General features: G+C 70.4%; 7 protein-coding genes across 7 annotated transcripts; 4 read left to right on the top strand and 3 right to left on the bottom strand.

Moving 5' to 3' along the window:
- Positions 1-1,029: 1,029 nt before the first annotated feature.
- On the bottom strand, positions 1,030-2,408 carry AURANDRAFT_53859 (hypothetical protein; the record flags this gene model as incomplete). The annotated part of the gene is made up of 5 exons (XM_009039355.1): positions 1,030-1,279; positions 1,495-1,812; positions 1,942-2,003; positions 2,111-2,195; positions 2,289-2,408. The coding sequence occupies 4 exons, from the start codon at positions 2,171-2,173 to the stop codon at positions 1,123-1,125; spliced, it is 600 nt and encodes a 199-aa protein (XP_009037603.1).
- A 4,588-nt stretch (positions 2,409-6,996) lies between these two features.
- Positions 6,997-8,490, top strand: TR (selenoprotein; the record flags this gene model as incomplete). Its single annotated transcript, XM_009039480.1, has 1 exon — positions 6,997-8,490. A coding segment is annotated over one exon (1,494 nt), but the record flags the coding sequence as incomplete, so codon positions are not given.
- A 2,762-nt stretch (positions 8,491-11,252) lies between these two features.
- AURANDRAFT_64707 (hypothetical protein) lies at positions 11,253-12,125 on the bottom strand (the record flags this gene model as incomplete). The annotated part of the gene is made up of 2 exons (XM_009039354.1): positions 11,253-11,622; positions 11,686-12,125. 2 exons carry the CDS (start codon positions 12,123-12,125, stop codon positions 11,253-11,255), a joined length of 810 nt encoding a protein of 269 aa, XP_009037602.1.
- A 1,286-nt stretch (positions 12,126-13,411) lies between these two features.
- AURANDRAFT_64706 (hypothetical protein) lies at positions 13,412-14,030 on the top strand (the record flags this gene model as incomplete). The annotated part of the gene is made up of 2 exons (XM_009039481.1): positions 13,412-13,574; positions 13,600-14,030. 2 exons carry the CDS (start codon positions 13,412-13,414, stop codon positions 14,028-14,030), a joined length of 594 nt encoding a protein of 197 aa, XP_009037729.1.
- Positions 14,031-15,509: 1,479 nt separating this feature from the next.
- On the top strand, positions 15,510-18,089 carry AURANDRAFT_64705 (hypothetical protein; the record flags this gene model as incomplete). The annotated part of the gene is made up of 2 exons (XM_009039482.1): positions 15,510-16,125; positions 16,192-18,089. The coding sequence occupies 2 exons, from the start codon at positions 15,510-15,512 to the stop codon at positions 18,087-18,089; spliced, it is 2,514 nt and encodes an 837-aa protein (XP_009037730.1).
- Positions 18,090-19,167: 1,078 nt separating this feature from the next.
- Positions 19,168-20,318, top strand: AURANDRAFT_12100 (hypothetical protein; the record flags this gene model as incomplete). Its single annotated transcript, XM_009039483.1, has 2 exons — positions 19,168-19,298; positions 19,511-20,318. Coding segments are annotated over 2 exons (939 nt in total), but the record flags the coding sequence as incomplete, so codon positions are not given.
- Positions 20,319-21,318: 1,000 nt separating this feature from the next.
- Positions 21,319-21,774, bottom strand: AURANDRAFT_7400 (hypothetical protein; the record flags this gene model as incomplete). The annotated part of the gene is made up of 1 exon (XM_009039264.1): positions 21,319-21,774. A coding segment is annotated over one exon (456 nt), but the record flags the coding sequence as incomplete, so codon positions are not given.
- Between the last annotated feature and the right edge of the window lie 2,716 nt (positions 21,775-24,490).

Below are 24,490 nucleotides of genomic sequence, written 5' to 3'. Positions count from 1 at the left end.
TCGACGAGAAGAGCTGCCCCATCGACGATTTTGGGAGTTCAGTTTCAGTTCAGGTATCTTTTCTAGTCATCATCGGGGCTGCCAGTTGCTTCTAGGCCGTGCTGTCGTGCTCTGCTGCGCCTGCGTCGCCCTCTACCCGACGGAGCCCGAGGTCTGGTTCGGCATACGGGCTCCGCGTCGGCGAGAAGAAGCGCGTCGTCGCGGCGTTCCCCGACTGCCTGCTCCTCGAGGACGACGTCGTCGTGCCCCTCGCGGACGAGACGAGCCGCTGGGAGTACTGCTCCGAGGTCGCGTCCCTGGATCGAGGAGACGAACGTCGACTGGGTTGACCAGCTCGAGAGTCTGAAGCATGGCGGCCATTTTCTACGGCGAAGAGTACGCCCGCAACCGCAGCGACCTCGTCGCCGGCGCCGAGGCGCAGCGCCGCCTGCTGCAAAGGCAGGGCCGCGGCCCGGCTCCTGCAGCACGGCGGGACACGTCGCGCTACGACCGCGCGCTCGAAGCGTCCGACGCGGCGATCCGGCAGCTCGAGCACGAGATCAAGCTCGAGACGGCGCGGCTCGCGGACCACCGGGCCGCCGAGGCGGCGCGCCGGCGGCTGCCGCGCCGACCGCAGAGCGTCGACGTTTCGACCGCGGCCGCGCCGGCCGACGACGCGGCCGCGTCCTGGGGCGAATGGTCGTGGGAGGGACCCGCGCGCGAGGCTGCCCTACACGCGCTCGACGTATCCCGGCGCGAGGCGTTGGTCAAGGACTGGCGGGAGGCGTCGGCGCGCAAGGTGCGCGAGGACGCGGAGTACCGCGAGGCGACGACGGAGCGCAACAGCCTCTTCGAGGCTCTCGGCTGGGTCGAGCTCGAGGACCAGCGCGCCGCCGCGAGCGCGGCCCTCGCGGCCGAGGTCCGCGCGGTCCAGCTGGCGAACGGTGTCCAGGCTCGACGCGACGCGGAGACGCAGCGGCACTGGAAGGTCGTCCGCGACGTCTTCGACGTGGCCAACGCGGTCGGCGTGTAAGGGTCTCGTTCGTGTGTGTTTACGCTCCCGGCGCGAGCGCGTTGTGAGGCCGAGGGCTCGGGGCGGCGTCCGTCCCCTCGCGAGCCGCCGGCCGAAGGACCGCGCGCCGCTCATCGCGGCAGCGTACGGGCGACGTGGCGCTCGAACATCTTGATGTCGTCGCGGTAGAGCGCCGCGGCCTCCTTGTTGAGCGGGTCGTCCGGGTTCGGCTCGTAGAAGAGGTAGATGAGGCCGTAGATGACGGCGTTGATGTCGAGCACGGGCTTCCTAAAATGGGGCGCTCTTGCGGCGCGCGCCCGCGCGGCGCGCGCTCTCGCGGCGGCGCGCGCTCTCGCGCCGCGCGCTCTCGTGGCGCCACGCGCTCTCGCGCCGCGCGCTCTCGCGCCGCGCTCTCTCGTGGCGAACTCTCGCGGCGCCGCGCTCTCTCGCGGCGCCGCGCGGTCTCGCGGCGCGCGCCCGTGCGGCGGACTCAGGCGAAGTACCAGTCCTGGCGCAGGATGTTCAGGCAGACGTTGCCCTCGAGGTTGATGTTCGGGTGGAAGATCTTCGTGTCGCAGTGGACCTTGGGCGGCTCGTGGGGGTACATGGCCGGGATGGAGAACGTGAAGTGGTAGGTCGCGCCCTTCCAGAAGCCCGTGTCCGGCGTAACGACAACGTGGAACTTGGTCAGGTCGTTCGCGTTAGGAAAGTTGATGACGGCCACGTCGCCGCCGTCGAGCTCCGCGATGTCTTTCTGGATGCGGATCTCGCCGGGCGTCTTGCGCTTCTTCGACCCGGTGCCCTTCGACATCTTCTTGCCCCTGCGTGCGCGCGCGGGTCACAGGTCTGTAGGCTCTCTGGACGAGGCGGTGTAAGCGCGCATGCGCAGGTCATAGGTCTGTAGGCTCTCTGGACGAGGCGGTAACGCATGAGTGGACGCCGCGCCGCGCCCGATTCCGAGGATGCTGACCTTCTCTTTCTCGCCCTCCGCGGGCGCCGCGTCGGGCATCGCCTGCGCGGCGGGGGTCAGGGCTCGTGGAGCGGGGCTCGAAGCGGGGAGCGGCGCGGGCGGAGCAGCTCTACCGCGGCGGCGGCGCGAACGTCGCGCGTGGGACGCACCTCATCCGCCTTGGCGGCGGTGGGCTCCGGAGCCGGTGTTGACTTTTTTTTCAGGCGAATCATGACGAAGTTGGCGGTGCGGGGCCTGCGACGGCGCGCGTGGTTTGCTTCGCGTTTAAATCTTGACCGATGAGCCGTAGAACCGGGCGCGCGGAGGAACTGAGACACGGGGATCGACTGGCTCGGGTTCGGGGCAGTGCGACGGGCAAGCTATGTAGAGCGCCCGGAGTCGAGAGGCGCTGTCGAAGCGCTGTCGACGAAGGCGCGGCAGACGACGGCCGGCGGCGGCGTCGAGCGCGACTCGACCTCAAGGTCGACTCGGTGACGAGGCATCTGGGGGCACAGTGCAGTGCCGGCGCCAGTGCGCGCGCCGATGGTCGTTTCCATGGTCCCAAACTCGTAGGCACCGGCAGGTACGTCTAAGGAAGGCCCCAGCAAAGTCTCACGCCCAACGGTGAGGGTGTTGCAGCGATCGGATGGCGTTCGTCCGATCCCTAGAGGAAATCCAGCCAAAACCGACACTTACGCGACGCCATGGGAGTCGTTTTCGGCGCTCTAAAGGGCCGCGCGCACGTCGGCATGACCATACGCGACGGCCCGGCCAAAAAGACCGCGCGACGGCAGCGTTTTCTCGTCGGCGAAAAAAACGCGTCTCGGGCACCGAAAACGACCCCGAAACCGTCGGCGTGTCGCGGGACGTCGACGGGTCCCAGGGTCGCGCGCTTTGCGTCGCAGGTGTTGTGGTAGACGAGGGCGGCCTCCGCAGCAGCCGGAGATCGTTGGAACCGCCGTCATCGATGCGAACTCACCCACCAGCGTCTCGCTGCGCGCCTTGAGCGCCAGTCCGCGGTCGAAATACGTGCGTCGGGACGATGTTCGACGTCGCGCCCCGTCCGTAGTACCTTCGTGGACCCTCCGAAGCGCTCGCAGCAGCCGCCGTAGTCGCGCGCGGCGCGGAAGGCGGTCCCGTCGACCGACCTCCACTGGTTTGCACTGCGGAGCGCACGGGCTCGTTTCGCGACGCGTTCGAGTTCCCGCGCGTCGATACGCTGCAGAGGCACTCTCAGTAGGGTCCTCTAGGCGCCTGTAAATTTGGGACCATGCATTCGCTCGAGGTCGCGCGCACGGGCTATCGCAAAGCGCTCCACTCGGCACTGTGCCCCCAGCTACGAGGCGTACATATCTGGTTGAACCAGCGGTGCAGAGCAGAGAGACAAATCTGAAGCACGCCGGCAGCCCCGCGCGAAGGCACCGTCCCACACCCATGGAGGCGTTTGAACGCGAGTGCGGCAAGATGCCGCACGAGTACGTGCGGGACCGCATTTTCAGTATATCGGCGACGACCTCGACGAATCGACCCGAGGCCTGCCAGTGGCGGAGATGCCGTACGAGTTTGAGACGGAGGATCCCATGGCGCTGGCCGGGAAGTCGCTCCGGGAGGTGATCGCCCTGGCGATGCCCTCCCTTTTGGAGGACGTGCCCGCGCCGGGCGCGCACGAGTCCGACGCGTTCGCCATCCTCCTGTCAGAGGTCCGCCCGAAGGGCGACGCTCGCAACACGCTGGCCCACGCGGTCGCGCAGGTCCCCGAGGACTGCCACCCGAACATGAAGCAGAACCTGCGGCACGTCCTCCTCATGGGCCTCGTGAAGATGTGGGAGCCCGAGTTCGCCGAGTACAAGGCGAACTGGAACCGCAAGTGCACGGAAGCCACCGATGGCCGCGCCGCCGCACTCAAGGAGATGCTGAAGTCTGCACTTGACGCGCAGCTCGAGCAGACCGACGAGCTGTCCGACGAGTACGCCTACGTCGCGCGTCTGGCGCGGGACGGTTTCCTCTGAGCGACGCCGTCCCAGGACTACGACGCCCCCCCGCCCCCCTCGCCGCGCTCTCCCTGAGCGACGACGTCGAGATGGCGGACTACTGAACGACCGCGCCGCCCCGAACCCGCCGCGCCGCCGAGCTCGAGTAGTTAACGCGCGCGGACGGTACGACGCGTGCGGGGAAGCGCCGAGGCCGCGTACGGCACGTCGGCGACGCGTCCGAGTCGGCGACGCGTCGAGGGGCGTCCAACGACGTCCGACGGCTCCTCAAGATTACACAGCAGCGCCGGCGAACGCGTCCGCGTCGGTCCCCGCGTCGGGGTGCCGCGGCGAGAAGATCTTCGGCAGGAACGAGCCGCCGCCCCGCGGCGAGAAGATCTTCGGCAGGAACGAGCCGCCGCCCCGCGGCGAGAGCATCCTCCGCAGGCGCGACGGCTGCGGCGGTTGGATCGCCGGCGGCTGGGACGCGCCGGCGCTGCTCCGCACGCTCGACGCCGAAGACCGGCTCGAGGCCCGCCGGTCGCGCTTGAGGAGCCCGTCGGGGATCGTCGAGCTCGCGCGCGCCGAGAGCCGGACGCGGTACCGCGCCATGGCCCGGTCGATGGCCCGGCGGAGCTCGACCTGGTCCTCGACGCTCAGCGGCGGCGCCTTGCCCGCGACGGCGTCGTCGTCCTTCGCGTCCTCGGCGCTCGCCCCGGCCTGGTCGCGGTTCCGTCGTCGCAGCTTCCGCAGGATCTCGAGGTTCGTCTCCTGCTCCTCGACGGTCATGATGTCCTGGCTCGACTCCGCGGACGCCTTGCGCGCCTTGGCCCAGGGCGCGTCGACGAACTCGATGGCCGCGTCCGGGTCGTCGACGCCGACCGCGGCGAGCGGCTTCGCCGGGTCGACGCCCCGGGCCGCGAGCCGCCGCCGCGCGAGCTCCTTGAGCTTCAGGTTCCGCAGGAGCCGCGCGTAGAAGAGGTAGAGCACGTCGAGCAGCGACAGCAGCAGGCAGAGCAGCGCGCCGAACTCGCCTGGAATAGGGTGTCGCTGCAATATGGGTGTTCCGCGCGCGCGCGTTCCAGGAAAGACATCGACGCGTCGAGGCCGCTCCGAGCTAGGAGCCTTTGAAGTTGGGAATTTCGCATCCTTCCCTGGAACTCGCCCGCTCCGAGAGATGATCGCTCGTCCAAAAATCAGCCAAAAACGACCGAGCTAGGAGCCTTTGCACGCTTTTCCTGCCCCGGAACTCGCCCGCGACGCCCTCCGTCGCGACGTAGTACGTCGCCGTGAGGAGCTCCGTGCCGTCGCGGACGACCATGGCGTAGAAGGACCGCCGCGCCGACGCCTCCGACGGCCAGCCGTCCGCGAGCGTCGCGACGTCCGCGGCCTCGAATTTCCAGGGCAGGATCGGCAGCAGCTCCGGGTTGACCGTCGCGAGCGCGCGGATCACCCGGACGAGCCGGGGCCCGAGCGCCGCGATCTTCGCCTCGTCGAGGCGGTAGGCGCCGCGGAGCTCGCGCGAGAGCCGCCGCGAGAGCAGCGCCGCGACGCCAAAGCCCGCGGCGTTCGCGGACGCGAGGACGTAGGCGCCGCTGGCCCAGAGCTCGATGCCGAAGACGAGGACGGACGTCAAGTCCACCGTCGCGAGGAAGACGACGGCCTTGGGGCTCTCGACGACGTGCCCCGCGACGATGGACGACGCCTCGAGCCACGTGAAGAGCGCGCCGGCGACGACGAGGCCCGCGGCCCAGATCACGGAGAAGGCCACGGACCGGTCCTCGTCCTTCGACAGGCCGACGAAGGCCTCGAGCGACACCGCGGTCGGCCGCGGCGTCGGCGCGGGCGCGGCCCGCGGCGACGACGGCGCGGCGCTCCGAGCGGCGCTCCCATGGGGCGCGGCGCTGGGCGTGGCCGTCGGCGTCGACGACGGCGACGCGCTCGGCGACGCGGACGGCGACGCGGACGGCGTCGACGACGGCGCGGCGGAGGGCGTCGAGGACGGCGCGGCGGATGGCGCGGCGCTCGGCAGGAACGACGGCGCGGCGGACGGCCGCGGCGCGCCGTCGCCGCTCGACGGCGCCACGCAGCACGTGGTCGAGAACGTGTCTCCCCAGTATTGGCCCACCGCGGCGCACCCGTCGCCTTTTAAAATGTCCGAATATTCGTAGCCCTCGACACAGCCGGGTGTCGTGAGATCGCCTCCGGTGCAGCAATCCGCGTCGGCGGACTCCATGCCGTAAAAGGTTTCCAGGCACGCATCGGCGTCGAAGACGCAGTAGTCCACTTCATCGGCTTGCGCTCCTAGCAAAGCTACGGTTGCGATGATCCAAATGAACATGTCGTCGGGCTGCCCCCGTCCGCGTCAACATCGATCACCTCACTTCGTCACCTTTGGCGAATTGCGGCACATGCTCGCAAAGCTCCTCGGCCTCTGCTTCCTCCGCCAGCTCGAGGCCAGCGAGTTCCCAAGCCTGTCCGGCCATCCGACAGCCACGATGAGTTCGAAGAAGATCGGTCTGCACGCGCGCGCCCGGCGTCAGAGCTCCGCGCGCGTCCGAGAACCCGATTGGCAGCCAAACCGCCGCGAGAGGATTGTACCCCCTCGCCCATCATCGCCACGCGGGTCCGCGCGCCGCTACAACGGCCCGCCGCGACCCGCGGCGGCGATGATGCCGAACGGCTCGGCGCCCCGCCGACGGGCCGGGGCGCGCGACACCGCAACCGCGCGCGCGCGGAAAAAGAGGATTCAAACCTCCGAACAAACAAAACTCTAGGTCTGCGGCTGGACGGGCTGCAAGTTCACGCGGCGCGCCGTGGACATGGCGAACACGCTGAGCGTGCTCTACCCCACGCAGTACGAGGCGACGCCCCACCTCACGGAGACGCGCGACCAGTACCGCGAGCTCCTGCCGCAGTACCGGTCGGCCGTGCCCGACGACGAGGCGGCGCAGAAGCACACGTCGGCGCCCTTCGTCTACAGCGAGGAGGGCGGCGCGACGACCTTCGTCGGCGGCTGCGACGCCGCCGTCGACTGGGCGCGCGCGCGCCTCGCGCCGTCCGCGGCGGCCGCGGCGGCGTCGTCGATGGTCGACGACGGCTTCACGAAGGAGCACGGCTTCGACTACGACGTCGTCGTCGTCGGCGGCGGCTCCGGCGGCCTCGCCTGCTCCAAGGAGTGCGCGAAGCTCGGCGCCAAGGTCGCCGTGCTCGACTTCGTGAAGCCGTCGCCGGCGGGGTCGACGTGGGGCCTCGGCGGCACGTGCGTCAACGTCGGCTGCATCCCGAAGAAGCTCATGCACACGGCGTCCATCATCGGCGAGACGCTCAAGGACGACGCCGCCGCCTTCGGGTGGAAGGACGCCGCCGCGGGCGCGCACGACTGGGAGTCGATGAAGTCGACGGTGCAGGACCACATCAAGTCGCTCAACTTCAAGTACCGCGTCGCGCTCCGCGAGGCGGGCATCACCTACCTGAACCGCCTCGGCGAGTTCGAGGACAAGAACACCATCTCCCTCACGGACAAGAAGGGCAACAAGACGTCCGTCACGGCCGCGCGGTTCATCGTCGCCGTCGGCGGCCGCCCGAACAAGCTCGGCTGCCCCGGCGGCGAGCACGCCATCGACAGCGACGACCTGTTCTCCCTGCCCAAGGCGCCGGGCCGCGTGCTCTGCGTCGGCGGCGGCTACATCGCGCTCGAGTGCGGCGGCTTCACGGCCGGCATGGGCTACCCGACGACGTGCATGGTCCGGTCCATCCTCCTCCGCGGCTTCGACCGCGAGTGCGTCGGCAAGATCGAGGCCCACATCAAGCACCACGGCGTCCAGCTCCAGGTCGGCGTCACGCCCGCGAAGATCGAGAAGGACGCGGCGACGGGCGTCCTCACGGTCACGGACTCCGGCGGCGGCGTCCACGAGTACGACACGGTGCTCGTCGCGACGGGCCGCTACGCGGACACGGCGGCCCTCGGCATCGACAACGTGCCCGGCGCGTCGGCGAACGTGAACGCGAAGACGAAGAAGCTCGAGTGCGTCGACGAGCAGCTGCCCGGCGCGCCGCACGTCTACGCGATCGGCGACGTCGTCGAGGGCCGGCCCGAGCTCACGCCCGTCGCCATCGAGGCGGGCCTGCGCCTCGCGCGGCGCCTCTTCGGCGGCAAGACCGAGCCCATGGACTACGAGTGCGTCGCGACGACGATCTTCACGCCGCTCGAGTACGGCACGATCGGGCTGAGCGAGGACGACGCCAAGGCCCAGCTCGGCGAGTGCAACGTCGAGTCCTACATCAGCGAGTTCGCGCCCCTCGAGTACGCCCTCAGCGAGACGCGCAGCGAGCGCGGCGACGGCTGCTTCGCCAAGCTCGTCGTCGACAAGAGCACGGGCAAGGTCGTCGGCTTCCACTACCTCGGCCCCAACGCCGGCGAGATCACCCAGGGCTTCTCCATCGCCATGCGCAAGGGCGCGACCTACGCCGACTTCATCTCCACCGTCGGCATCCACCCGACGGTCGCCGAGGAGTTCACGTCCATGACCGTGACCAAGTCGAGCGGCGAGTCCGCAGCCAAGGGCGGCTGCTGAGGCTAGGGACCGCGCCGGACGCCCGGGCTCTCTCTGACGAGGGCCCGGGCTCCGGCGCGCCGCGCGGCCTCGCTTCTGGCGAGGCCGCGCCCGCCGCCGCGAGACGGGATGCACCATGACGGCGCGGAGCTTCGAACACGTTGGAACTCCGCGCCCGAGCCGCCCCGTCGACCCCCTCTCCCCCTCCCCCCTTTTCGTAACACACTCCCAAGGGCGCGCCTGCTCCTTACGGCAGCGAGTTCGCCATCTTGACGAGCTCGGAGCTCGTCGTGATGTCGTCCTCGGAGTAGTGCGTCGAGTCGTTGAGCGGCACCGTCGTGCAGACCTTTATGTGGTTCGCGACGGTCTCCATGCGCGACATGACGCGGATGAGCTCGCCGTTGCCGCAGCGCATGAAGACGACGAGGGGGATCGCCTTCTTGTGCTCGCGCTCGAAGGACCGGTGCGCGGCGACGCGGTCCTTGTCGTCGGGCGCGACCAAGTCGACGAACTTGACGCCGCTGAGCTGGCTCGACTCGTAGCCGAGCTGGTGCATGAAGTGGTCCGACGCGGCGACGACGCGCTCGTCGTCGTCGATGCCGTGGATCGAGTGCATGACGTCCTGCATCATGCGGCTCACGATGTCCTCGCGGCGCGAGAAGTTGTCCAAGACGTCGACGTGCTCGGCCCACTCGACGGACTGGCTCACGGACTGGGACGACCGGCGCCGCTCGCGGCGCGGCGTGCTGTTGAGCGGCGGCGCGCGCGACGGCTCCGGGTGGCGCCGCGCGGCCGCCGCGGCCGCGGCCGCCGCGCTCGGGTGCCGCGCGTCCGCGCGCGCGGCCGGCGCGGCCGCGGCCGGCGTCACGTCGACGAGGTGGATGATGATGCAGTCGAAGGCGACGTAGCCGCGCGTGGAGAAGCGCCGCCGCCGGTCGCGCGCCGTGAACACGAAGTTCTCGAAGGGCGCGGACTCCGTCGACTTGACGAGCTGGATGAAGGCCTTGACGGAGTCGGCCGTGAAGAACTCGGCGATGCGCCGGTCCACGCTCACGTCCGGGCAGAGCGCGCCGAAGGCCGTGTTGAACATGCGCAGGCTCTGCGTCGCGACGTCGACGACGCCGACGGGGTTGTGGCACGACTGGAGCGTGCAGACGAAGACGTCGCGGAGGTGCCGGTGTTCGTGTCAGGTCGCCACCGTGGAAAGGCGGCCTGTTCGCACCTGCTGCGCGAGCTCGGCCTCGCGGGCCTGGGCCGGCTGCGGCGCGGCCGGCGCGGCCGCGCGCGGCGCCGCGGCCGCCGGGTGCACCGCGGCCTGCTGGAGCGTCGCGGGCTGGGCGATCTGCTGGAGGTGCACGGGCTGGGGCTGCCCCGCGCCGAGCGCCGCGACGCGCGGCTGCGCGTAGGGCGTGCCCTCGAGCGGCGCGACCTGCGGAGGAGCCCGAGGTCGCGCGCGGCGCCGCCGCGGCCGGCGAGCGCTTCCCGGCGCGCTCCTCGGCCGGCGAGCGCTTCTCGACGCTCGCGCGCATCTCGGCCGCCGTGCGGCGGGGCGCGCGCTTCTCCCCGCGCGCGCGCGCCGAGGGCCGACCGCGACAGCCGCTTGGACGCCGCGGCGCGACGAGCGACGGCGCGTGCTGCTGGAGCATGGCCTGGTGCTGCTGGAGCTGCTGCTGTTGCAGCAGGGCGGCGTGGTTCCTGCGCGCGGCGCGATGAGCTTTGGGAGCTGGCGACGCGCTCACCTCGCGACGTAGCTCGTGTTGACCGTCGTCGCCGGGTACTGGTGGGGGGCCGGCGGCGGGTATTGGCCCGGCGCCGCGTAGAAGTACTGCTGCGCCGCGCCGCCGTCGCTGAGCGGCGGCAAATGCGTCTGTTGCTGGTGCGCGAGCTGGTTCGGGCTCTGCGTCGCGACCGTCGAGTTCGCCTACGCGTCAAAGACGTTTCGGCGCGGCTTTTGCGATCGCCGACCCTGGCATGCGCACGTCGTAGCTGCAAACGACGCGCGCATTGATGCAGTTCTCGCACGGGTGATACTGATCGCAGGGCGTCGAGCCGCCACGCCGGTATCGCGCGCACCTTACGCATCGGCGCCCTTTGAAGGTCCGGTGCGGCGGCACGAAGCAAGGCGGCTGCTGATTCATCATGACGGCAAAAGGCGCAATGGGCAATGGGCAGCTCCGAGAGGCACACGCGCGCGCGCTAACGTTCCGTCGCCCGCGCGCGCCGCGCCGCGGCCGCCGCGAGCCGCCGTGAGCCGCTGCCCGGAATCGAGGATCGCTCGGCCACGACGCCGGGCTGCGACTGGTACTGCGTCAACGTGTCCAACGCGGAGACGGGCTGCTCCTTCGAGATGTGCGACGCGCCGCCGTCGACGAGGCACGCGTACCCGCACCACCAGGACGACACGGCGACGCTCTTCACGCGATGCGCCGTCGAGAGACGCTACGAGGGCTGCCAAGCCAAGAGCGCACCAACTCCGCCGCGCGACGATCTGCGCGCACTGCATTCATCATGAACGACAACTAAAACGCAACGGCCCTCGAGCTCGCAAGCTACGGGTCCGGCCTGAGACCGGCCCGCGAACCCGCGCCTGCCACTGTTCGGTCGTATTTGCGGACCGCTGCGGTTTCTTACCCTGGCGCGGGCTCGCGAGTGCGCGAGGCGCTCGTGAAAGAGCCCACGGCGACTCGGACCTGCCGCGGCGCACGCCCGAGTCGGACCACGACGCCGTCTGGGCGGCGTTCCCGGCGTTCCCGGCGACGCGCACACGTCACACATACATGTTAATTCTAGCCGTACGCGTCGAGCGCCTGCATGAAGTTCGCGCGCGTCACGTTCCGCAGGGACAGCTTGCGCGTGTCGTCGCCGGCTTCGAGGTCGTCCTCACCGTAGCGCGTCCGCTGGAGCCGCGCGAACTTGTGCAGGTCGCCCATGGCGACGAGGTAGAGGCACGAGTCGACGGCGGGCTCGAGCACCGCGGGCGCGAAGTTGCCCGCGGCGAACTCCTTGTGGATGTGGAAGCGGATCGCCGCCGCGTTCTCGCCGAGGTTCACGCTGCGCTTCGCACCGTCGACGAGGTACGTGTCGTAGAGGCGGAAGGCCCAGACGCGCTTCTCCTCGTTGGAGGACTTGCGGTCGCGGCTCGCGAAGGCGCGGAACCTACCGGGTGCGTCGGTAACGATTTCTCGACAATTGTCACGGCCGCGGGACGCTGCGCAGGACTCTCTGAAGAAGTCGACGAGCTCCTCGGCGTGCTTCGACTTGAGGTAGGCGTGGAAGTCCCCCCCATCGTCGCCGTGGTCGAGGATGTCGTAGAGCGTCTGTACCATCTCGCGCGAGTTGCTCCCGAGCGATTTCAGCGACGGTCTCCGGTTCCGGTCGTCGTCGAAGGACCGCGACCTGCGGCTCGCCCGCGGCTCCTCGTCGGGCAGCGACACGCGCCGCGGAGCCTGGGCCTCGGGCGCCGCGGCCGCGGACACGGGCGGCGGCGCGGCGTCGTCCCGCTCGCCCGCGGCCGGCGCGGGCGCCGGGAATGCGGCGTCGGGCTCGACGAAGACCTGGCTCTGCGACCGGGCCGACGACCGCCGCCGCCCAAGGAAGAAGTCGAAGAGGGGCTCGAGCAGCGACTTGCGCCGCGGTGGCGGCGTCGACGGGTCGCTCATGGTTTGGCGCCGCGCGGGCGGCGGTCGGCCCCAGCGCGGTCCGGTGGCGCGGCGGGAAGCCCAAAACCGGATGGGGCCGCGGATGGGTTATATGAACGTACGCCGGCCTAGCTGCTCCCCATAGCTGCCGTCTGCCTGAACGCAGATACAATTAATACAGTGGGATTTCTCTATAACCCAGCGCCGGGGTCGAGTTTTCTTAATACCGCCGCGCCGCACGCCCCCCTCGGCGAATGTCCCGGGAGGGTGCGCTGGACGCGTCTCGGCGAGCCGCGACGGATGGTTGCGGGCTGGAGCTCTGCGGACTCGATGGCGACGCGCGGCGAGGTGTCGAAGGTCGCATTTTCTTAATACACGCCGGGACCAAAGAACCGCTCTGCGAATGTCCCCAGGAGGTGTTCCTTTAGCGACTCTTCTGTCTCCGAGACGTGGCGCGCCTCTGGGGACGCCGTGCCGCGGTCTGGGTTCAAGCGGAAGAACCGAAGATTGTTGAATGTTCAATCAAACCCACAGAGATTCTTTCTTCTCTCCGAGCGAGTGCGTAACCGCCTGGGGGCGCCACAGACTTTAGCAGGTCGGCCGCAGACTTTAGCGTCTCGCAGCACTAAGTGAGCACTCAGAGTCATATCACTCAGTCAGGTTGTGGCACCGCTTGTTCGAATGCCTTCAGCATGTCGTGGGACGGCTGTGCGCGCGAGGAATTCGCGCGCGACATTGTCTGCGCGTCGTCCTAAGCCTTCAAAGACGCGCATGATATGATCCCCGAAACTGAGCGTGTATGAGGGGGTTGCGGGTGGGGCGAAGGTGTGCGCGCGCCCTCCCAAGGGTATGCAACGCGCTCGTCGGCCACGTGCGCTCGTGCGCCTCTCGAGATTTGAACGCGCGCGCGTCCGTCGAAAACGCAGCGGTGCACGCGTCTGCGGTTCCAGCATCGTTTGTAGACTATATTAGGCCGTGCGGAGCGCTTCTACTCTCTCTGGGAGCGCTCATAGACCGCAGATCCAGTGATCGTTCGCTCGCGCCTTTGTGCCGCGTGCGCAAGGCGGATCCCAGCGCATCCTGCTCGGCATTATTTCCTACCGGACTCGGATGTAATATATTCGTCGCACGCATCACTAATTTGCAGCATCTCGCGTCCTGTGGGCTGGCCACGGCGCTGTCGCAGCGCTCGGCGCCAAAGTCTGCGGCGCAGTGATCTTGTGTCCGTAAAGTCTGTGGCGACCCCGGGCGGAGTGCGTAACATCGTCGCCCGCCTGAGGCAGCGCCCCCGCCCGCGGGGCTCGGCCATGGCCGACGCCGACGAGCCGATGCTCGCGGCAGAGGCGAAGGACGACGAGCCGACGCCCGCGGCGGCGGAGGCGAAGGAGACCGAGCCGCCGTCGCCGAAGCGGCGGAAGCGGCGAAACGCGGCAGAGCTGCTCGGCAACGAGTCGGCGCAGGACGCCTGGCGTCGCGGCGCTACCACGTCGCGCAGGGCACGGAGCGGCTCGCCTGCCGCGCCCGCGCCGGCCCCGACGGGGGCCCCGGCGGACGGACCGCGACCTCCAGTGGGTCGAGCAGTACTGGAACGACGCGAAGCGGAAGACGCGCGAGCTCTGCGACTACACCATCACGGGGCTCAAGCGCCAGTTCCCGCTGTCCCTCGCGTCCGTGCCCATCTCGAACCAGCGCAACTACATGCAGCGCTCCTTGGACATCATGCGCGCCCTCCGGGAGATCGGCCGCGACGGCGACTTCGCGAAGATCCCCGCGCTGAAGAAGCAGTACAAGTCGCACCGCCAGACCAGCGGCCTCGCCCCGCAGGCCGCGCCACGCGCGGGCCGCACCGTGACGCGCGCCCGCCGCATCACATATGCCCGAGACGCCGCGAACAACCCCGCGGCCGCGGCCCGCGCGGCCGACTAGGACGCCGACGCACTCGGTGGCGCTACCCATAAATGTTTGTCGTTTCCGACGAGCCGGTGCGTTAGGCCGTCCGGCGGTAAAAAAAGCGGTACAATCGGCGCCGATCGACGACCCCTCTGGCGTCGATTGACGGCAAGGTGCTATAGAGAAATCCCACTGTAAATCGCGTTTTTCACGTTGCGTTGACGACATATCCGAGTCGATGAAGCTACGCAACGGCCCTAGCGCCGCGGCGCGTCGACGCCGAGTGTGCGTGCCTCCGGCAAGTAAAGACCACGCCTCTCTCTCCTTCGAAGAGAGTGGTGGGGATCTGGCTACTAGTAGAAGAAGGTAAGCTAGGTGGGGACCGGTCTTCACATGCCAGCGCGCGCCGTAAATATCACGAACATATCCCGCCGGCGGGATAGGTTAAACGCCGCTTCAACCTGCAAACGCCGCCCAAACGGCGTCGTGGTCCGACTCGGGCGTGCGCAGGTAGCCCGCGGCGACGGGCCGCGCGGTCGCGGCGATGACGTCGTAGCGCCGCGGCGCGTCGACGCCGAGCGCGCCGAGCGCGCGCGCGAGCCGGTGGCCGACGCCGGCCTCCGTCGTCCGCGCGAACCAGTGCGTGTCCGCCGGCGCGGCCGCGTGCGCGTCCTCGGCGCCGAGCGCTCGGAGCGGCGCGAGGACGTCGTCGAGCGCGGCCGCGTGCGCGGCGCGCGACGCCGCGAAGCAGTTCGTGTCGCCCGCCGCGAGGACGCGGCCGCCGCCGACGGCGGCGGCGGCGACGGCGGCCTGGCGCGCGCGGTGCGCGTTGTCGCCCGCCGCGTCGAGGTGCACGTTGACGACGGCGAGCGGCGGGCCGCCGTCCCGGGGCGCGAGCGACGTCGTCTGCGCGTACTTTTGCTCCGGCGCGCCGCCGCGGATGTAGGTGCGCTCCAGGGGCGACAGCGCGTCGAGCACGGGCAGCGCGACGCCCGCGCCGCGCCGCACGCGCCAGCGCCGCGCGTCGACGACAGTCGCTAGCCGCGGGTCCTCGGCGCACCGCGCGACGGCCCATCGTTGGCCGCCGCCGGCGCGCGCGAGCGCGTGGGCGATGCGGTCCGCCGCGTCGAGCGCGCCGAAGCGCGCGTTCTCCTGCACGCAGAAGAGGCCCAGGCCGCCGAAGCGCTCGAGGCGGCGCGCCTGCCGCGCGTAGCGCGGCAGGAGCCGGTCGATATGCAGGCCGTCCATGATGTTGTGCGACAGGACGGCGTAGCGCATGGCTGCGATGGGGGTGATGAGCAGTAAGCTACGCATCGCGCATGGCTCTTCGCGCGTGGCGCAAAGACGCGAGAGCGTTTCGCAAGCACGCAAGAGCTGCTGGCACCATAGCCAGCTAGCGGAGGCTAAAGATGAACAAGAAGTTGAACCATCCGTCATTCAAGGAAGCAGCCCGCTTATCTCTTGCCGGTTGACGGCGCGCTCAAACAGACGCCTCGCCTGCGAGCGCAGAAGGGGATGGCGCAGCCCGAGGCGGCCCTCGCCGCGGCGCTCGCGAAGATCAACAAGACCGCGACGCCGCAGGACCTCAAGACGTCGGGCCCGCGGCTCCGGGCCCTCCTCGCCGACGTGCTGCAGGAGATCGACGGCTCCGTCTCCGGCGACGTCGACGACCAGATCGCGCTCCTGCGCGTCCTCGGCCTCGACCCGACGCCGGACCTGCGCGACCAGCTCCTCGCGGGCGACCGCCGCGCCGCGCTGCCGCTGCTGGAGTTCTGCACCGCGAACGTGCAGACGCACAAGAAGCGCGTCTACGACGCGCGCTTCTCGCTGTCCGTGCGCGTGCTCGCGGAGCGCGCGGCGCCGCGCAGCGACTCCGCGGCGGCCTGGGCGGCCGCGCGGGACGCGTGGGCCCCGCCGGCGCCGCCGAAGCCGCCCGCGGCCGCGCCGCTCTTCGAGCGCGCGCTCGAGGTCGGCGTCCCCGAGACCTGGGACCTCGACAAGCTCGCGGCCCTCGCGAAGATCGACGGCAAGGAGACGGCGGCGCACCCGCGGCGCACGATGTCGCAGCGCTGGAAGGCGTCCGCGCGGCGCCTCGCGGCGAAGATGCTCAAGCGCACGGGCGGGACGCGGCGTCCCGCGGCCGCGACGATGTTCGAGAGATTCGGGGTGGAAAAATCGTCACCGTCGTGCGTGGTAGGCAAGAAGCCGGCGACGGACAAGGAGGCGCCGCCGAAGGACTGCCTCCACGCGACGGAGCCCGGCGCCGTGACGCCCCAGCTGCTCTGGAGCTACCCGCGGCGCGAGCCCGGCGAGCTCGCGGGCGAGGTGCTGCCCTTCTGCTTCCCCAACGGCGTCCGCGTCGAGCGGTCCAAGCCCGACGGCGACGACGACGCCTTCGTCTTCCAGCTCTCCCTGCCCGACGACGGCCCCGCGGCGGCGGCCGCCGCGGGCCAGTCGCAGTCGCTCGTCTACGGCGTCTGCGTCGTCGAGTGGGCGTCGCGCGCCACGGCGTCGGGCTCCTTCGCCGTGCCGCGCGCGACGTGCCTCCTCACGCGGCTCCCGCTCCTCGACCTCCACGCGGCCGTGCTCCGCGACGCGCTGGCCGTCGCGCGCCGTTCGCGGGACCGCCACCTCGCGCTCCGCCGCGTCTTCGGCCGCTACGCGGCCGTCGAGGCGCCGAAGCCGGGCATGCCCGCGGCCTTCGCCGCGGACCCGGCCGCGGAGCCGCGCCGCGGCGTGCGGCCCGCGGCGACGACGGGCCTCGACTTCCTCCGGGGCGCGCGGCCCGTGGACCTGCCGGACGCCGTCGCGCCGCACATGGCGTGGACGGCCGCGGAGTACGCGGCCGTCGACGCGACGGCGCACTGGGCCGTGCCCCGGCTGCTGCGGCTGCTGCCGCTCCACACGCTGCTGCGCGCGCTCGCGGGCGCGCTCTGCGAGATGCAGGTCGTCGTCATCTCGCGCGACCCGGCGCGGGGCGCGGCCGCGGTGCTCGGCCTCGCGGCGCTCGCGCGGCCCCTGCTCTGGGTCGGCCCCCTCGTGCCCGTGCTCCCGGCCCAGCTCCACGCGCTCCTCGAGGCGCCCGTGCCCTTCCTCGTGGGCGCGCCGCGGACGGAGACGTGGGCGCGGTGCATCGCGGAGCGGTTGCCGAAGCCGGGCTTCTTCGTCCTCGACGCCGACGACGGGGGCCTCTGCTTCCACCCCCACGACGCGGACCTGCTGGAGCTGCCCCACGCGGACGCGCTCGCGGACGCGCTCGCGCCGCTCGTCGAGGCCGCGCGCGGCGCGGACGCGCCGGACGCGCCGCGCGCGCGCGACGCCGCGGGCCACGCGGCGCGCGTCGTCTGCCGCCACGTCGCCAAGCTCGCGACGGTCGCCCTCAAGTTCGAGTCGACCCAGGCCGCGAACCCCGCGCGGCGGAGCCGCCTCGCCGAGTCGGTCCGCGGCCGCGAGTCCGTCGAGTTCGCGAACCTGATGCGCGAGGAGTTCGACGACGGCGACGACGAGGACGCGGCGGAGCCCCCCCCGGCGGGCCGGCGCGGCGGGAGCGTCGAGTGCTCGCGGTCGCTCGTCCGCGGCGGCTTCCTCGAGGCGGGCGACCCGCGCGCGTCCGCGCTCTGGGCGCGGCGGTCGACGAACCTGCGCCTCGACGAGTCCATCGCCCGCGACCCCATGCGCCGCGTCTTCTTCGAGCGCGTCGCCGAGTCCCAGGCCTACGCCGTCTACCGCGAGTCGTTCCCCACCTTCGCGGGCTTCGGCGTCGGCGCGGACCGGCCCGCGGCGGGCTTCGGCGTCGGCGCGGACCGGCCCGCGCCGGCGCCGAAGCGCGACGCCGGCGAGTCGCCGACGTCCGTCGACGACGACCCGCTCCTCGCGACCGTGAGCTGGCGGCCCCCGTCGCCCACGGACCTGCCCGACGCGATCGACGCGACGCCGCTCCACCGCCCGCGCGCGTCCATCTCGCCCCAGCGCTCCAAGTCGCCCCACACCTTCGCCGCGCCCGCCGCCGACGACGACGCCTCCGCCTTCCAGCTCGACGACCCCTCCGTCATCACGGAGCTCGGCTTCGAGGGGCAACTTGAGGGGCAACGTTGAACCGGCTTGACTATCTGGCTTGACTTCGACTCAGCTCCGCGATCTGCCGAGTCGTCCTCGTGTCCTGCGACGGCATCAAGAGGCCAGGGCACGCGATAAATCGCTGTCTCGGCTCTCGCTGCTCTACCAAGGTGAGCGACGCGCTGCTCTCCTCCTCCCGCGACGCGCGCGACGCTGACGGTGTGCGGGGATTTGCGGCGACGTGAAAGATGACGGCGGGGCTGCTTTCGCGTGTGTGCCGCGTTTCGGGACGCGGCCGCGCGGAGACTGCTCTCCGTCGCGGTCGCGCCCGGCGACGGCGCGCGCGGTCGGCAGCTGCGGACGGGACCGCCGCGCGGTGCTCCACGGTCCCGACTCGTGGCTGTGGACATCGTGCGGGCAACCGCGCCGTCGCTGCGGCCCCGGCCGGCGGGCTCCGCGCCGAGCGAAGCGCCGGGCTCGGCCTCAGCGCCGCCGTCGCCGTCACTCTGTCGCCGTCGCCCCCCGCCGTCGCGGCCTCGCCCCCCGCCGCCGCCGTCACCGTCGCCGCCCCCGCCGCCCCCGCCGCACCCCCATTTCCCGCACGCCCCGAGGACGCGCGACGTCGACGCCCTCGCTCCTTAGGTTCACCATCTGGTCGGCGGAGAGCTCGCAGGCGGCGGAGGTCGCGGAGTCGCCTCCGGGGGACGCCGCGGAGTCCTAGGCGAGCATGTCCGTGCTCAAGGTCCTCTTTGCCGCGCTATGCGTCGCGACGGCTTCAGCGCTGCGGCCGCAGCGCCTGCAAACGCCGCAGCGCGAGCCCAGCGCGCCGCAGCGGGCCAACGCCGCGCCGCAAACGCTCGAGGTCGTCGCGAAGCAGTGCCTGAAGACCGCGTGCGCGTGCCTGGCCGCGGTGAACATCGTCGCGCTCCCGTCGGCGGCGCTGGCGACGCCCGCTACTGATGGCCGCGCGCTCGTCGAAGAAACGGTGGACCTGCTCGAAAAGTATTATTATGACGGTGCTGCGAGGCGACGGCCCGAGTGGCTCGCGGCACGCGAGACGTTCGGCGCGGCCGCGGAGAAGAATCCGGGCTCGGCCTTAAGGTTTCGAGGCGAGGCGCTCAAGGCGCTCGGCGCCGACAAGTACACGCGGCTCCTGGACCCGGCGGGCTACGCCGCCGTTGCGCGCTTCGACATCCTCGGCGTCGGGCTGATCCTGTCGCCAGGGGCAGACGGCCGCGCCAAGGTCGTGTCGCCGCTCGGTGTGCAAATCAAATCTTCAATCCGACTTCAATGTGCGCGTATGCGAATGCTTTGACACGAGCACTTCCGCCGTGCTTCGAGACTTCGCTGAGAGCAATCGATTCGTCCAAAAATCAGCCGAATCGACTTCGATTTGACCGAGCTAGAGAATTCTGAAGTTTGGCCCCGACGTCCCAGCTCACTGGTTGATTTGCACACAGGTCGCCGCCCCTGCCGGGCTCGTCGGCGGCCAAGAGCGGCGCCGTCAAGCAGGGCGACATCGTCGACACGCTCAACGGCGTCAAGACGGCGGGCCTGAGCTCCTTCGAGCTGCTCGAGGTCATCGACAAGAGCGAGGACAAGAAGGTCGCGACGTTCGGCGTCGTGTCCGACGGCGACGCGGCGCCGCGGCCCCTCGCGCTGAAGCGCGACATCCCGGACATCGCGGACCCGATCGGCCGGACGCTCTACGATGGCGACAACCGCCTCGGCTACGTGCGGCTCCGCGAGTTCAACGCGCGGAGCGGCGAGCGGCTCGCGGAGGCGCTCGCGGACCTCGAGCGCCAGGGCGCGACGCGCTACGTGCTGGACCTGCGCGGCAACCCCGGCGGCGCGTTCCAGTCGGCGATCACGGCCGCGTCGCTGTTTCTCAACGAGGGGACGCCCGTCGTCACCGTCGTCGAGCGCGTCGACGCGCAGAACGCGGACCGCGAGCGCAAGGAGACCTTCAAGGCCAAGCCGCCGTCGACGCTGGCCTTCTCCCGGAACCAGGCCCACGACGTCGAGCTCTGGCTCGACGGCGGCTCCGCGTCCGCGTCGGAGATCTTCTCCGGCGCGCTCCGCGACAACTGCGCGGCCGTCGTCGCGGGCGACCGGTCCTACGGCAAGGGCAAGATCCAGGCCGTCTTCGGCCTCGCCGACTCCAGCGGCCTCGTCGTCACCGTCGCCCAGTACCTCACGCCCGCGGGCACGGCGATCCAGGGCGTCGGCATCGCCCCGGACGTGAAGATCCCGGGGCCGTCCGTGCCCTTCGGACCGCTCCCGCTCCCGAGCGCGGCCGCCTTCGACCGCGACTTCGCGACCGTCGCGTCGACCTGCGCGAAGCCCAAGGTAACGAACTAGGCTTCTTACTGGAACGGGGCTTTACTGGACGAGGCACGACGAACTCTAGACTCTTGCTGGACGAGGCACTGGCACGACGAACTAGGCTTTACTGGACGAGGCCCGCCTCCTCGGCCCGGCGGAGCCGGTGGAGGCCGACGAGCGCGACGGCCGCGAGCGCGGAGACGTAGCAGCCCGGCGCGACCTCGCTGCCCGTGACCCGGATCAGCTCCATGCAGAGCACGGGCGACGTGCCGCCCACGAAGGCCGCGGCGACGTTCCAGACGACGCCGAGGATCATGCCCCGCGAGCCCGGCGCGAACGCGCCGACGAGCCACGCGGCGAGCGCCGCGTTGTACGCGCTGTGGCCCAGCGTCGCGACGAGGAGGCCGAGCTGCGCGAGGAGGCTGTTCTCCGCCGCGAAGGACGCGAAGACGAAGGGCGACGCGAACAAGAGGAGGAGCGCCGCGTTGCCCAGGAAGAGCCACCGCTGGCCCGGGCCGTGCGTCGCGGACCGCACGTCGAGCCACGCGCCGCAGACGGGCACGAGGAGGCACGACAGGAAGAGCGCGCGCGTCGCGAGCACGCTCGAGTCGCCGCCCATGCCGTAGTAGGCCGGCGCGAAGATGTACGTGCTGTAGAACGCCGCGGGCGACAGCAGGCACACGGCCGCGACGGCCGCGACCTTGGGGCCGGACCGCCGGAGCGCGTCGGCCGCCGCGTTGTCCGCGTGGCCGTCGGCCGCCGCGGCCTTCTCGCGCGATTCGCTTTGGATCTCCAGAAACTCGGGCGACTCGTCGACGAGCGACTGGACGTAGTAGCCGCCGACGCCCAGGACCGCGGACAGCAGGAACGGGTAGCGCCAGCCGTAGTCCGCGAGCGCGCGCGCGTCGAAGCGCTCCTTGGCGAGCGACACGGCGACGCCGCCGAGCATCGTGCCCGCGTTGCCCGACGCGAACGCGAACGACCCGAAGAGGTTCTCGTGCCCCGCCGGCGCGGACTCCACGAGGAAGACCAGTGCGCCCGTGAGCTGGCCGGCGACGCTCAGGCCCTGGACGACGCGGCACGCGACCAAAAGGCACGTCGCGAGCGACCCCGCGGCCGCGTACGTCGGCAGCAGCCCGATGGCCGCCGTCGCGCCCGCCATCGACGCGACGGACAGCTGCAGCGCCGCGCGCCGCCCGTACGCGTCGCTGAACGCGCCGACGACGAGCCCGCCGACGGGCCGCACGAGGAACGCCGCGCCGAAGACCATGAAGGTCTCGAGAAGGCGCGAGTTCGGATCGCCGGGAGCGAAGAACAACTTCGACAGTTCCGGCGCCAAGAATCCGAAGAGGGCAAAATCGTACCACTCGAGCGCGTTGCCCGCCGCCGTCGCGAGGAGGAGGAGCTGGTGGCGGTCGCGGTTCGGCGTCTCGCTCACGGTCTCGCCGTCCTTCTGGAGGTCGAGCTGATGTCGCCGTTCTGCGGGCTCGACGACGAGCGCCGGTGCGTCGCCGTGTCCGTCGGAGCGCGCGGCAGCGCCCACCGTCTTGCCATCCTTCTGGAGGTCCAATTGGTGCCTGCGCGGCTCGTCCATCGCAGCCAAGCGCCGCGGCGCGCGTCACACTGTGGAGATCGAGCTGGCAAAGTGAAGTTCAACAGTGCGGAGTGCAACATGCTGAACGACGCGGGCGTTAACGCGGGCGCGACGGGTCGCGGCGCGCGTCGCGAGCGGGCCGTGCGCGACGACCGCAGCTTCCCGCTCAAGTCGCCGCGCGCCGCGGCGTCGACGTCGGACGCGTTCTTTTTGGGCTCGCACCTCAGGCTCGACCGCTGGGCGAAGCTCGCCGCCACCTAGACGTCCCGCCTATTTAAAAGATGTACGGCGGAGGCACTTGGCCCTCGGCCCGCACGCGCGGGACCTCCTGGGGCTCTAAATTTACCGCGGACACTCCTGCCAGGACTTGGCCCAGTGGTGGACCGCGTAGGAAAAGGGCGACGCGTCGGAGGCCGCGGGCGCCGCGTTCGACTTGGCGTAGAAGATCTCGTAGGGCAGGCACACGGCGCGGGGCATGGGCCCGTGCAGCTCGCAGAAGGTGCGCGTGATCAGGCCCGGCCCCGTGTGCTCGATGGTCCAGTCCGCGTCGGCCTGGGACAGGGTCTTCGCGAGCGGCCCGGCGTCGTCGAGGAAGCCGCTCGCGGCGATCGCGGCCAGGAGGTCCGTCGGCGGCGGCTTCGGGCGCTGGACGCGCGCCGCGGCGACGCGCTCCACGAGGGCCGCGAGGAGCGCGTGCCCGGGCGCCGCGCCGATGAGGCCGTTGTTGATCTCGACGGCGCCGACGTTCGAGAAGCCGACGAAAAAGTCCGCGGCCTCGCGGAGCGCGTCGAGGGGCCGGAGCGGCTCAAAGTCCATGTCCGCGTAGACGCCGCCGAAGCGCAGCAGGATCTCGTAGCGCGCGATGTCCGACGCCTCGCCCCAGTTGGTCGCGGCCGAGAACGCGGCGGCGTTCTCGAGGCCGAGCGCGGCGACGTCCGCGTCGCGCCACAGCTTGTACTCCCAGTCCGGATGGAGCGCGCGCCAGGCGGCCGCGTGCGCGTCCGGCGGCGGCTTGGGCCCGAGCCAGATCTGGTGGAGTTTGCGCGGGACGTTCGCCGACCCGCTCGCGCCGCGGCGCCAGTTTTCGTACTTCGCGCGAAGCGCGGCGTGGTCCTCGGCGTCCTTCGACGACCAGAGGCCTCGGCGATGCAGCGGCGGGTCGGTCCACGTCGGCAATTCGTCGAGCAGCGCGGCCATGGGCGAGACGCAGTGCTGAGAGCGTCGCAGCGCTGCCGCAGCGCTTGGAGCGCGTCGCCGAGGCGCGAGTGCGTCCGCGCGGCGGGCCGCGTCGATGGGTGTGCCGCGCGACGCCTTCGCGCGAGCCGCGCGGCACGTCGCGCGGCGTCTGGAGGTCGTCGGCGCGCGCGCACGGCGTCGCTTCGCCAGGCGAGGCGCGGTGCCGCCAAGGCCTGGAGCTCGACTTCAGCGTGCAGGCACGGTGCCGCGAGGCCTCGGCGGCGCGCAACGCGGGCGCGACGGGTCGCGGCGCGTCGCGAGCGGGCCGTGCGCGGCGTCGTCGCGGGGCGTGGGCGGCGCGACGGACGAGTGGCGTCGGGGAGGGGCGGCGGCGCGCGCGCGAAGGCGGGAGAAAAGGCCGTATTCGCGGACGCGCGCGGCGACGGGCGCGCGCGCGCGCGCGGGTTTGTGCGTCGGTCGAGCAGAGGGAGTCCCGGCGGGGGCGGGGGGAGGCGCGGCGGACGGCGAGCGGCGTTTTACGGCGCGAGGAAGCGGGCGTATTCGGGCGTCAAAGTGTCCAGTGTAGGGTACTTGGGGGTACTTGGCAATGGTAGCCGAGAAACCCGCACGATTTGGACTCGGGCGTTTTCAGAGAAGTGGTGGGAGTCGATGGAGTCGTAGTAGTAGTCGTCCGAGTAGTCGATGACTATGAAGATAAAACCCGCACGAAAGCGGCTTGGTGTTACAGTTAAAGGTCTTCTGGAGTAGAGTGTTGCGTCGGGAGACGCAGAAGAGAAACCCGCACAAAAAGGCATGGATTTTGATTTTGGGTTGGGTTGGTTCGCTCCAATTGGAGCTGTATTGGTTTTGTGTGTTTGGTTTGATTGGGGGGGAGCGCGAAAGAGATGGATCGACGTGCAGCTCGACTCTCGGAAGAGGGCGCACAGAAGCTCGCTGTCTGCTTTCACATTAACAAATCGCCGGAACAAGAGGCTGAATCTCAGCAGATCGTAGGACAAAGCCTACTCTCATGCTTACAATACCCCGTTCCATATTTAAGTCGTCTACAAAGGATTTATCCCTCCCAACATTCGAAATTGCGATGGAGTATGATGCTCGGCCGAAGCCTATCGTGATGCGTGTAACATCGGGAGAGGTGAATATCGTCGCTTTCCAGCATGGATTCTGACTTAGAGGCGTTCAGTCATAATCCTACAGATGGTAGCTTCGCGGCACTAGCTGTTCAGCTAACCGCAATGACCAAATATCTGAACCAACGGTTCCTCTCGTACTAAGTTAGATTACTGTCGCGACAACCGTTCATCAGTAGGGTAAAACTAACCTT

This window comes from Aureococcus anophagefferens, assembly GCF_000186865.1.
Source record: "Aureococcus anophagefferens unplaced genomic scaffold AURANscaffold_11, whole genome shotgun sequence".
NCBI classification, from domain to species: domain Eukaryota; class Pelagophyceae; order Pelagomonadales; family Pelagomonadaceae; genus Aureococcus; species Aureococcus anophagefferens.
Note: the sequence above shows the minus strand (reverse complement) of the source record. Positions and strands in the feature narration are given on the sequence as shown.